Source organism: Rana temporaria, chromosome 3 (assembly GCF_905171775.1).
Source record: "Rana temporaria chromosome 3, aRanTem1.1, whole genome shotgun sequence".
Classification (NCBI taxonomy): domain Eukaryota; kingdom Metazoa; phylum Chordata; class Amphibia; order Anura; family Ranidae; genus Rana; species Rana temporaria.
Window position 1 is genome coordinate 65018045 of NC_053491.1, and position 13915 is coordinate 65031959.

Genomic DNA, 13915 nt, shown 5'->3' on the forward strand with positions numbered 1-13915 from the left:
ATATATTCTGTCGCTGTAACTTCCCAGGGGCAGCTGCTATAGACTCAGCTGCTGCATAAATGTATCCATAAGTGTCCAGGGTTCTGTGCTGAGGACTGTGACTGAGCTGTCACCAACTCAGCTGCTCTCAGACTCAGTTTGTGTTCGGAAGCCAATGGGAAGGGCTCCCGGTCATGTAAGAGCCAATCCGAGCGATAATGTTATTGGGATGCAGATTCTGCCTCTCGGCATTTAAGACAAGTTCATGAATACATGCCAGTTGCAGCTGTCCCCTGCCGGCTGTACTCCGAGAACTGAGCAATCAAACACCACTGATCCCTCAGTTCTCCCCTCCACTCTGAGCAGTGTCAGTGCCAACGCTCACTGAATTGTTGGGCTGTGAAAGGCAGCTGGGTAGGTCTCGACTGTAAAGTCAGTGGGCCGGATTCAGATACCTGCGCATATCTGTCCGGCTGGTGTAACGTATCTCCGATACGCTACGCCGCTCTAACTTTGGGCGCGAGTTCTTTATTCAGAAAGAACTTGCGCCCTTAGTCACGGTGGCGTAACGTATGTGTTGCGGCGTAAGGCCGCGTAATTCAAATGGGGATGTAGGGGGCGTGTTTTATTTAAATTATGCTTGACCCCGCGTATTTGATGTGTTTTTTTTAACGCCGCATGCGCCGTTCTTGAAAACATCCCAGTGCGCATGCTCGAAAATCCACCGCAAAACGCCATTGCTTTCGACGTGAACGTAAATTACGTCCAGCCGTATTCGCGAACGACTTACGCAAACGACGTAAAAAATTCAAAACTCGGCGCAGGAACGACGGCCATACTTAACATTAGCTACCCCTCATATAGCAGGGGTAACTATACGCCGGAAAAAGCCGAACGCAAACAACGTAAAAGAAAAAGCGCCGGGCGGTCGTTCGTTTCTGAATCGGTGTAAAACCTAATTTGCATATTCCTTGCGTAAAACATACGGAAGCGCAACCTAGCCACAAGCCTGAAATTGCAGCCTACGATCCTAAGCCACTTACACCTGGGGGATCTTAGGGATATCTATGCGTAACTGATTCTCTGAATCAGGCGCATAGATACGACCGGCCGAACTCAGAGATACGACGGCGTATCAGGAGATACGCCGTTCTATCTCTTTCTGAATCCGGCCCAGTATCTTTCCCGAACCTGGACCGACTGAGTGATGTCAGCCGGCAGCGGGCTTTAGCCCGATGTTGGGTGAAAACGGGTCACCTGTGACCCCTAGGAGAAGTATAGTCAAAATATCTTTGGCTTTACTTCTCCTTAAAGCGGAGGTTCACCCGTATATATGACTTTTTCCCCTTAGATGGATGCTCGTTTTGTCTAGGGGAATCGGCTAGATGTTTTAAAATATGAGCCGTACTTACCGTTTACGAGATGCATCTTCTCCGTCGCTTCCGGGTATGGGTTGCGGGACTGGGCGTTCCTATTTTGATTGACAGTCTTCCGAGAGGCTTACGACGGTCGCATCCATCGCGTCACGATTTTCCGAAAGAAGCCGAACGTCGGTGCGCAGGCGCAGTATAGAGCCGCACCGACGTTCGGCTTCTTTCGGCTAATAGTGACGCGATGGATGCGACCGTCGGAAGCCTCTCGGAAGACTGTCAATCAAGAAGGAACGCCCGCTCCCGAAGACCCATATCCCGGAAGCGACGGAGAAGATGCATCTCGAAAACGGTAAGTACGGCTCATATTTTAAAACAACTAGCCGATTCCCCTAGACAAAACGAGCATCCATCTAAGGGGAAAAGATAAAAAAATAAATAAATGGGTGAACTCCCGCTTTAAAGGGCCGCTGAGAGGCAGCAGGAAAGGGGTTAAACTGAATTTTTTTTTTTTTATATATCTATGAAAGCATTGGGGTTGATTTACTAAAGGAAAATAGGCAGTTCAGTTGGCAAGGGAAGTTGCACTTTGCTAGGGAGGTGTTCCCTGAGCTTCATAAATACGGTGAAGCTCTGGAGTCTTCCATCACCCAATCAAGTGCAAAAAGTCAGTTTTTTATTTTCTTTGCATGTGATTGGGTATTCTTTGCAAAGTAAAATTTCAGCAAATTCACTAAACTCTGGGGACAATTCTCCCCCTTGCAAAGTGAACAGCCTACTTGTCTTTAGTAAATCAACCCCATAAGGTACATATAAAAGGATAACTGAGTCAAAGTTACTGAAATGCAAGCATAATATGGTAGGTACATATATACACATGCACTGTATTTGTGAGACATTAGACATGAGCAATATGTGTCCGCAGCAAGATTAGAATTCCCAGACCTGGGGCCTGATTCCCAAAAGAGATACGCAGGCGGAACTGCTGTTCAGTCTGTGCCTAACTTTGGAAACGATCCTCAAAAGGCTTTTTCCAAAGTTAGGCAGAAAATCTGACATGTGTAAGACACTGAGGCCCCGTACACACGGCCGAGGAACTCGACGTGCCAAACACATCGAGTTCCTCGGCCAGTTCAGCCCTGAAGCCGCCGAGGAGCTCGGCGGGACGAGAGCTCCCATAGAACAACGAGGAAATAGAGAACATGTTCTCTATTTCCTCGTCGAGCTCCTCGTCGGCCGAAAGTGTACACACAACCAGTTTCCTCGGCAGAATTCAGCCAGAAACTCGGTCGGAAGCTGAATTCTGCCGAGGAAACTGGTCGTGTGTACGGGGCCTTACACGGTCAGATCTTAGGATGCAGTACCGCATCCGCCGCTGGGGGCATTTCTCATTGAAATGCAGCTTTGAGTATGCAAATGAGGACTTAAGCAGATCCACAACGCTTTTCAGCACTGTGATTTCTGCGTAAGTTCCGATTTGCTTGCGCAAAACTAGGGCTGGTTTTACAATGTGGAAAATTAGTCACACCTTGTAAAGGCCCATTCAAGCGACGGCATTTGGTATGCATTCCTGAGGGAGAACTCCACGGCAATTTTTAAATTCAAAACCGGCATGGGTTCCCCCCCAGGAGCATACCAGGCCCTTAGGTCTGGTATGGGTTGTAAGGAGACCCCCCCTACGCCGAAAAATCGACGTAGGGGTCCCCCTACAATCCATACCAGACCCGTATCCAAAGCACGCTACCCGGCCGGTCAGGAATGGGAGTGGGGACGAGCGAGCGCCCCCCCCCCCCTCCTGAGCCGTGCCAGGCCGCATGCCCTCAACATGGAGGGGACTCCCAGATTCCGATAAGCCCCCGCCCGCAGACCCCGACAACCAACGGCAAGGGTTGTCGGGAAGAGGTCCTGTCCTCATCAACATGGGGACAGGGTGCTCTGGGGTGGGGGGGCCCGCAGTGCGCCCCCCTGCCCCAGAGCACCCAACCCCCCCATGTTGAGGGCATGCGGCCTGGCACGGCTCAGGAGGGGGGGGGGGGCGCTCGCTCGTCCCCACTCCCTTTCCTGACCGGCCGGGTAGCGTGCTTTGGATACGGGTCTGGTATGGATTGTAGGGGGACCCCCTACGTCGAATTTTCGCCGTAGGGGGGGTCTCCTTACAACCCATACCAGACCTAAGGGCCTGGTATGCTCCTGGGGGGGGGAACCCATGCCGGTTTTTTCTTTGAAAATTGGCATGGAGTTCTCCCTCTCAGGAATGCATGCCGAGCGACGCTGACAATTTTTCTTTTTTGTTTTTGTTTTCCCGGCGCTTTTTTTTTTTTTCACCCGTCGCAACTTTAGTGTCCCGTCGCAATCCACAAAGCCCGCCGTAAATTACGTTCGCACGCTGCACGTCGGGAAAATTACGTCACACGCATGCGTAGTACGGCCGGCGCGGGAGCGCGCCTCATTTAAATTTTAAACGCCCCCCGGAGAGGAGGACCGCCTTGCGACGGAGGCACTTAAGTTACACGGCGTGTAATTTCTAGGTAAGTGCTTTGTGGATCAGGCACTTAGGTAGAAATTTTAAGTCAGTGTAACTTAACTGCTGAAAGTTAAGTTAGGCAGCTTTTTTGGGAATCAGGCCCCTGATGCCTGACTTGATCGTCGCAGAACAGAAATTGATATCTGGTGTAATGCACAGCTATACTGTTCAGTGGTCTGTAGCGGTAATTATATCACATTAGACACTCACCTAAGTCATTATTCTTTGTAATGGCGGCTGCGGCTCTGGTCCTTGGACCTTGCTGTGTAAATTGATATCCAAATTTCAGAATTGCTGAGTTCTCTTCGAGCATCTGAGCAATTTCCATCTCCACGGCAGTCCCCAGCTGCTGTCTCTGCACACAGAGAAATAGATGTGAGCCACGGCTGAGTCCGCTCCCATACTGTCATACTAAATAAATGATTACACATTTACCTGATTGGCAATTTTGATCTCTGTTAAGGTCTTATGCTCTTTCAGGGCTTCCACAAGAGCCAGGATTCCACTTCCCGTGATAAAGTTGGTTTCCACGTTCAGGCTTCTCAGTGTTTTATTCACTTTCAGCATATCTGCAAAAGCCTTTATAATGACAGTGCTGTTAAATCCTATTCAGGCAAAAATATATATACTCATTATACTGAATTACAGCCATGTGCACGCAGTTAGCACAGTATGGTATTTAAAAAAGTTGATATACGTAAACCATTACAACGGATAAGACTGAATGCTCATTACCTTAGCTGACCTAAGAGATGACATCCAGTTCTGCGGCAGTAGCGGCTGGTGAAGTTTTAGGATGGGGGGCGCCAGACCCCGCCTTTCCTTTGTGACCCCCCACTTCTCATAAGCCCCACCCCTTATATAGGTCAGCATTAAAGCGGGGGTTCTCCCAAAAATTTATTTTTATTTTTTCTAGCATGTCATTCAGCATAGTAGCGTGAGCTACAGTATGCCTTTATATATTTTTTTGGCGCCGTACTCACTGTTTAATCGCGTAGTAAAGTTTCAGGGGAATGGGCGTTCCTATGCAGAGGGCTCGTGATTGACGGCCGGCTATGGCGCGTCACGCTTGACGGAAATAGCCGAAATAGGAGTTTGCTCTTCACGGCGCCTGCGCAGTCAGCTCCGATGTCTGTGCGCAGGCGCCGTATAGCGCCGTGAAGAGCCAAGACCTACTCCGGCTATTTTCGTGAAGCGTGACGCGCCATAGCCGGCCGTCAATCACGAGCCCTCTGCATAGGAACGCCCATTCCCAGCGGGGAGTCTGAAACTTTACTACGTGATTAAACAGTGAGTACGGCGCCCAAAAAAAATATAAAAGGCATACTGTAGCTCGCGCTACTATGCTGAATGACATGCTAGAAAGTTGTTTTCAAACACCGCTTTAAAGATAGGGTATATAGATCAGCATTACAGGTAGGGTATATAGGTCAGCATTTGGTATATAGATCAGCATTACAGATCAGGGTGTATAGGTCAGCATTTGGTATACAGATCAGGGTATATAGGTTAGCATTGGGTATATACGGTAGATCACACAGCATTACAGATAGCGTATATAGGTCAGCATTGGGTATATAGATCACAGCTTTACAGATCAGGGTATATAGGTTAGCATTGGGTATATAGATCACAGCATTACAGATAGCGTATATAGGTCAGCATTGGGTATATAGATCAGGGTATATAGATCACAGCTTTACAGATCAGGGTGTATAGGTCAGCATTGGGTATATATATCACAGAACTACAGATCAAGGTATATAGCATTAACAGCACCCCCCCCCCCCTCATGGCTCAGGACTGACAGCACTCCCAAGCCACCGGGAAACCTGTTTTGCACAAAAGTTGTTTACAAAAAAAATCCTCACTATTTTGCACAATAGGGATGTGCAGTAGTGCGCCAAGAAAATCATGGTGCCAAATAAACTATATGCGCTGCAACATTTTTATTTATTTGACATGTGATGTGCCAGAATGTCACGTGCAACAATTTGCATTCCTCAGCAACAGCCAATCTTAGTTTATCTGGCCCACAGTATGAAGAGTGAGGCCCCGTACACACGGCCGAGGAACTCGACGTGCCAAACACATCGAGTTCCTCGGCGTGTTCAGTCCTGGAGCCGCCGTGGAGCTTGGCGGGCCGAGTTCTCCCATAGAACAACGAGGAAATAGAGAACATGTTCTCTATTTCCTCGCCGAGGTCCTCGTCGGCTTCCTCGGCCGAAAGTGTACACACGGCCGGGTTTCTCGGCAGAATTTAGCTCTGAACAGAGTTTCTGGCTGAATTCTGCCGAGAAACACGGTTGTGTGTACGGGGCCTGAGAGTTATCACATCATGACAGGCAGCATGTTGCAGGTAAAAACTAAAGAAAGAAAAAACACTGAAAAAGGGAAACTGATGCAGCCAACACATCAAAGGACTGTTAAGCTGCAATATATTATACTTGTTCTTGGGTTTAATGAAATAATTATTTTAATATACTGTATGTAATGACTTACTATATAATATACTGTATGTAATCACTTACTATATAATATACTGTATGTAATGACTTACTATATAATATACTGTATGTAATGACTTACTATATAATATACTGTATGTAATGACTTACTATATAATATACTGTATGTAATCACTTACTATATAATATACTGTATGTAATGACTTACTATATAATATACTGTATGTAATGACTTACTATAGCTACTGGATCGTTACTTCTTGTTGCTGCAAGGCTGAAAGACTTCACATGGGTATTCGACTCCAAAGATTTTGCAAATTCTTTAAGTGTTGGTATTGGGATGTTCTAAATTGCATAAAAAATATGATGAGCAGCATACAAAAGCATTTTATTATTTTTTAATATCCAGGTAATACAATAAGCAAGCATATGAACGAATCTGTGACAGAATTCATGGAAATCAGACTCATGGGTGCCCGATAGATAATTGAACTGTAGTTTTTGTAAAGAAACCCATATTAAATTTTGTTATATCCCAACTCCCGGGTCGTACATCCGGGCCGTACCTCTTGCATTTAAAGCTCAAGTTTAAGAATGGTGATTTTTTTTCATAATTACATTGGTCCACCCTGGACTAATGTACTGTAAGTATGTACAGTTGTGCTCATAAGTTTACATACCCTGGCAGAATTTATGATTTCTTGGACATTTTTCAGAGAATATGAACGATAACACAAAAACTTTTCTTTCACTCATGGTTAGTGTTTGGCTGAAGCCATTTATTATCAATCAACTGTGTTTACTCTTTTTAACCACTTCAGCCCAGGACTATTTGGCTGGCCAAAGACCAGAGCACTTTTTGCGATTCGGCACTGCGTCGCTTTAACGGACAATTGCGTGGTCGTGCGACATGGCTCTCAAACAAAATTGACGCCATTTTTTTTCCCAGATAGTGCTTTCTTTTGGTGGTATTTGATCACCTCTGTGGTTTTTACTTTTTGCCCTATAAACAAAAATATAGTGACAATTTTGAAAAAAAAATTCAATATTTTTTACTTTTTGCTATAATAAATATCCCCAAAAAATCTATAAAAAAACTTTTTTTTTCCCACAGTTTAGGCTGATACGTATTCTTCTACATATTTTTTGGTAAAGAAAAAGATCGCAATAAGCGTTTATTGTTTTTTTTTTTGCGCAAAAGTTATAGCGTCTAGATAATAGGGGATAGTTTTATGGCATTTTTATGTAGCGCCCCCTTACTTTCAGTATGGGCACTACGCTAAAATTAGTGGGGAATGGGAGAGTTAGTTTGCTCCCATTCACAATTTATTAAATTGGGACTTTCTGTCATTCCAGAAATGTCCACTGGGTCAGCCTGTACTCCAGGGATGCAGTGCCATCCCTGGCCAGCAGTTGGCACCACAGGGGTTCTGGCAGAGCAAGTTTCCCCCAGCAGCCAATTAAAGGAGTTTTTCCCTCGCGGGGCATGCTGGGGCAGAGTATATCTGTGACAGGTGTCATGTGCTCAAAAATCTTCGCAGGGTCCCGGTCCCGGCACCTTCAGGGTGCGCACATCCATGGACCCCGCCGGCGTGGCCCACCTGGCCAAAATTGCAGGCTACACAGAACCTCATTTGGAGGCAAAAGGGGACTCCAGTGGCTTACTGGGTCCCCAGTTCTATTGAGAGGATCCCAGGCTGGGTGCCGTTCGATTGGGGGGTCGGCTTGAGGAGAACCCGGAGGCAGGTTGTCCAACAGGGCTTGAACGAACCAATCGGGGATCTGGTGACTGGAATACTGACAGGTATGCTTGCTGTCATCCGGTGACCTATGCTAAAACCTACTGGGAGGATTCGCTCCATTCATCTATCTACAGTAGGTGTTTGTGATATTGTGTTTTTAGCACGACAGCATCGCGCTGATTCTCGGCGACATGGTGCCGAGATCTCGCCGACATCTCGCACTCACTGGAATAGTGACAGCACATCCCAGCAAGCGCGTCATAGAAGCGACGGGAGATCCGACTTGGATTCCCGCCAATTCTACACGTGTGCGGCGTTTGTTATGAATCCTGAGGGGGAAGTCCCCGCCGGATTTTAAATAAAAATCCGGCATGGGTTCCCCCCTCAGGAGCATACCGGCCTCTTAGGTCTGTTATGGGTTGTAAGGAGAGCCCCCCTACGTGAATGGATATGGGGTACATCGTACCCCTAACCATTCACCTGTAGGAAAAATGTCAAAGTTAATAAACACACCACACAAGGGTTTTTAAAATAATTTATTTTTCTGCTCCGGAGGCTCCCCGTCTTCTTTATTAGCTCTTTTACTAGGGGGGCTTCTTCTTTGACGTCTTCGGGTGGGTGGGGGCCGCCATCTGGTTCTCTTCCACCACCGGGGGGGGTCGCTTTTAAAAAAGCCCCCACCCCCCGGCGGGTTTCCTCCGGCGTCTTCGGCGGGGGGGCTTCTTCTTCCGCTATCCCGACGGGTCTTCTCCGCTATCCGGGGGGTCTTCTCAACTCTCCGGGGGTCTCCTTCTATGTTCGCCGCTCTCCGCTGTTGACTCGGCGCACCCCGGTTCTTCCTCCAGCTGTCCGGTGCCTTCTTCCGTGCTGTACGTCTTCTTCTCCTTCCGTGCTGTGAGTTCTTCTTCCGTGCTGTGACGTCATGTTCTTCACTTCTCTTCTTCTCCCGATTTTGACACGTCGCCTTTCCTCGCTGCAATGACGGGTGCGCGGCTTGCATCGGATTTATATAGACCTCACAATCCCATCATGCTCTGGTACCTACCCATGTGATACCTACCCACGTGGGTAGGTATCACATGGGTAGGTACAGAGCATGATGGGACTGTGAGGCCTATATAGGTCCGATGCAAGCCGCGCACACGTCATTTCAGAGAGAAGAGCCGGCGTGTCAACATCTGGAGAAGAGAAGAAGATGACGTCACAGCCCGGAAGAAGAAGAATACGTCACAGCACGGAAGAAGAAGATAGACGTTCAGCGCTGAAGAAGAAGGCACCGGACAGCTGGAGGAAGAACCGGGGTGCGCCGAGTCAACAGCGGAGAGCGGCGAACATAGCAGAAGACCCCCGGAGAGTGAAGAAGACCCCCGGATAGCAGAAGAAGACCCCCCCGGATAGCGGAAGAAGAAGCACACCACCCCCCGCCGAAGACGTCGGAGGAAACCCGCCGAGGAGTGGGCGCTTTTATAAAAGCGACCCCCCCCCGGCGGTGGAAGAGAACCGGACGGCGGCGAAGAGCGGCCCCCACCCGAAGACGTCAAAGAAGAAGCCCCCCCTGGTAAACAGAGCTAAAGAAGACAGGGGGCGGCCTCCGGAGCAGACTAATAAATTATTTTAAAAACTCTTGTGTTGTGTTTATTGACTTTAACATTTTTCCTCCAGGTGAATGGGTAGGGGTACGATGTACCCCATATCCATTCACTTAGGGTGGGGGGCCGGTATCTGGGGGCCCACTTATTAAAGGGGGCTCCCAGATTCCGATAAGCCTCCCGCCCGCATACCCCGACAACCAACGGCCAGGGTTGTCGGGAAGGGGCCCTGTCCTCATCAACATGGGGACAGGGTGCTCTGGGGTGGGGGGGGGCCCCACTCCTTTCCTGGCCGGCCGGGTAGCGTGCTTTGGATACGGGTCTGGTATGGATTGTAGGGGGACCCCCTACGCCGTTTTTTCGGCGTAGGGGGGGCTCTCCTTACAACCCATAACAGACCTAAGGGCCCGGTATGCTCCTGAGGGGGGAACCCATGCCGGATTTTTATTTAAAATCCGGCGGGGACTTCCCCCTCAGGATTCATAACAAACGCCGCACACATGTAGAATTGGCGGGAATCCAAGTCGGATCTCCCGTCGCTTCTATGATGGCTTTGTCTCTATCGCGGCAAGCCAGCTCGGCGCTGGCTCCCGCGATGGGGCTCGTAGGTGCTCAATCTCGCAGAGAAAGGGAGCGAGATTGACACAATATCGCGTGCACCTACTGTAGTTCGCTTAAAGTAATAGGCCTGTGGCAGAGGCCCTAGAGCCAGGCCTGTGAGAGCGACCTGTTCCTCCCAGAAATCTAAAGTGACATCTCGGCTGCCAGGCTTACTATAGGGGTCTGTCCGGGGGCACTTCACCCACTCTGGCTAGAGTGGCGACAAATTACAATTTGACATTACTGAGAGCAGGACTGCTCGGTTCATATCCAGGCCTGATACCGCAAAGTTCTCTCTTTCTCTTCATCAACCTTTTCTTCCTATTTGATGTTGATGTTGGCCGTGTTGGCCTGGAAATAAAGCATTGGAAAAACCTTTATTCACTGTCTGGACCTTCGCTCACTACTTTGTTCTCCAACTACACCCCTAGACCATATCAAGGTAACTTAATATGCCGATCCCAACAACAAATCAGCCGCTCCTTCAGGGGTAGTGCTACATTTATTAATATTTTTTTACTTGTTATGGCGGCAATCAGCGATCTTTATCGTGGCTGCGACAGTATGGCGGACACATCCGACACATTTTTGGGACCATTCACAATTATACAGCGATCAGTGCTATAAAAATGCACTGATTACTGTGTAAATGTGACTGGCAGTAAAAGGGTTAACCAGTAGGGGGCGGGGAAGGGGTTAAATGTGTCCTAGGGAGTGATTCTAACTGTTAGGGGCGTGGCTACGAGTGACAGGTCACTGATCGCTTCTCCTGATGAGAGGGAACAGACGATCAGTGACAGTGTCACTAGGCAGAATGGGGAGATGCTCGTTTACACTTGCCTCCCACCGTCCTGCAGCTCTGTGACCCGATTGCGGGACACCAGCGGACACCGAGTCCGCGGGCACGGTCACGGAGCTCGGGGCAGGGGTGCGCGAGCCCGCACAGCAGGAATTTCAAATTGACGTAAATATACGTTACTTTGCCCAGCCATGCCATTCTGCCGACTTATATGTACAGGAGACGGTCGGGAACCGGTTAAAAAATAATGACAACAGGAACTACACAAATGACCCTGATCAAAAGTTTACATACCCCAGTTCTTAATAGCGTGTATTGCCCCCTTTAACATTAATGACAGCTTGAAGTCTTTTGTGGTATTTGTGGATGAGGCATTTCATAAGCTGGTTCCACTTAGCATTTCAAAAGCCTTGCATTGAATGTCCCTCTCCTGTGTAACAGATGTCAAGTAGAAACACTTTAATATCTCAAGGTCCATGACAGGCTCTTTATCTTCTCAGATGGTTAAGCTGCCCATTTCTCTTGGCAAAAAGCCTCCAGTTCCTGTAAATTTTTGGACTGTGTTGCATGAACTGCACCTTTGAAAACTCTACAGAGTGGCTCAATGATATTGAGGTCAGGAGACTGAGATGGCCACTCCAGAACCTTCACTTTATTCTGCTGTAGCCAATGACAGGTCGACTTGGCCTTGTGTTTTGGATCATTGTCATGGAATGTCCAAGTAGGTCCCATGTGCAGCTTCCTGGCTGATGAATGCAAATGTTCCTCCAGTACAAAACAGATCACAGGTGAGGATGGTTACCTTTAATAGCCATTTAAACATGTTGTGTCAACTTGTGTGCATGTTATCAGGCCAAAATCACCAGGGTATGTAAACTTTTCATAATTTGAGTAGTTTCTGTTGCCATTATGATTTAAAAGGAGTAAACACAGTTGATTGATAATAAATGGCTTCAGCCAAATGCTAACCATGAGTGAAAGATGTTTTTGTGTTATCATTCATATTCTCTGAAAAATTACCAAGAAATCATAAATTCTGCCAGGGTATGTAAACTTATGAGCACAACTGTATGTGCCAAACCCGTTTAATCCCCATGGAAGATCAAAATCACTTTAGCATGCACTACTACTACTCCAGTGATTGCCACTGGAGTCTGGGGTCCCATGCTGAGTGGCTGCCCTGCCCCTTACTGAACACAGGATTGAATTGCATTTTCTTAAAGTGGTTGTAACCCTAAAACCGGCTTTCACTGGCAGCCCTGCTCATTTATCTGGCAATAACTCGCTCTCCAAGTGTTTGTTTAAATACCCCTTTCTAGTGATCTTCAGGCTGGTCACGTGACTCCCAGCCGCTCTGCTTCTACGATCCAGGGCTACAGTGGGAGGAGCCAAGATCTGCCTCTGACATCAGCCGGGAGTCACATGACCGCTGTGCTGGTCGTTCGGCACCTCCCACTGTAGCCTTAGACCGTAGTAGCAGAGCTGCCAGGAGTCACATGACTGGCCTGAAGATAACCGGAAAAAGGTATTTAGAGGCATCCTTGGAGAGTGATTTAGTGCCAAATAAAGTAGAGGGTCTGCCAGGATATTTTTTACGTTTTTTTTTATTATGAATAGCCTCAGGAGGGGGGAGAGACAGAGACACGGAAGCTGACAGGCAGGGAGGGAGGGAGGGAGGGAGGAGGGTGAGAACAGAGAAGAGCTGCTGATGACAGATGCACATAAACTGACCATGGTAGTTAGGGCTCAGCAGCACAGGGTGTGCCAGGTGTGCCTGGGCACACCCTAATCACCCTGTGCTGCGCAGATTTCTCCTGCTGTTTGGCTGCAGAGAAAAGGACTGGGGAATCTCTGTCCTCATTCCCTTTCTTTTTCTCTACAGTGAGACATCAGGGGTCCGTTTAGACTCCTGATATTTCACCAAAGCCTCCCAATGGGTTTTAGAAAAAATAGTAAAAAAAAAAATCATTGTAAAAAAATATTTTGTAAAAAAAAAAATTGTAAAATAAGTAATATAAAAATAAACTACTTACACCAGTCTCTGCCCTACTGACACCCTCCACTGCTCTACTGACACCAACCTCTGCCCTACTGACACTTCCCATTGCCCTACATATATATATAAATATATATATATATATATATATTTACACACATGCATGTATGTTTGAGCTTTGGTGTACACACCCTAATGCAATAGGCTGCGCACGCCTATGCTCAGCAGCCATGATTATTGTGGTCAGCTCACAGAGGGGGATACAGGAAGTGGCAGGATCAGCCAGGTTTTTTACAGTTTAGAGAGGGGCAGATTAGACAGCACAAGCACTGTGCTGTTTAATCTGCTATAAGGGAACAGGATAAAAAAAAAAAAAATTGTTTTAGGGTTACAAACAATTTAATGAATGTAAAGTGTTCTATGATTGGAAGGAGCTGAGATTGTGATGTCACAGTCCCCCTATCCATCCCATCCAATCACAGAATGCTTTGAATTCACTGAGAAAATGCAGATTGTTCCCTCAATGATGTCCGTACTAAGCAGGCAAACTGATTCAGGACATGACCAAAAAGCTGTGCCTATTAAGTAATCATGTATTCCTCTGTATTTAAAAAGGAAGTTAGAGCACGGATACATTTGTACCAACATATACATATAACTGTTAAAGACAACTGGAAGCTCACACTAACAGATGTCATTGGACAGCGATCATCGGACAGTTCATTATTTACTAAACACTACTTTGTCATGAAAATCACTCTCTGATAATGGCTGTGATAAATCAAAAAGGAACAGATTTTTCTCACAGTAATTTTAAACCTCCATCATTTTCTGAAATACAAGAACCT

The 13915-nt window shown here is 47.3% G+C and overlaps 1 protein-coding gene across 1 annotated transcript in view; it reads right to left on the reverse strand.

Moving 5' to 3' along the window:
* The window catches only part of TMOD2 (tropomodulin 2), a 150130-nt gene that overhangs the window by 16067 nt on the left and 120148 nt on the right, over positions 1-13915 (reverse strand). The window contains exons 7-9 of the mRNA XM_040342684.1: positions 6579-6686; positions 4309-4452; positions 4084-4228 (exon numbers count right to left, since the gene is read on the reverse strand). Coding sequence (XP_040198618.1) covers positions 4084-4228; positions 4309-4452; positions 6579-6686 — 397 coding nt within the window. The remainder of the gene's footprint in view (positions 1-4083; positions 4229-4308; positions 4453-6578; positions 6687-13915) is intronic.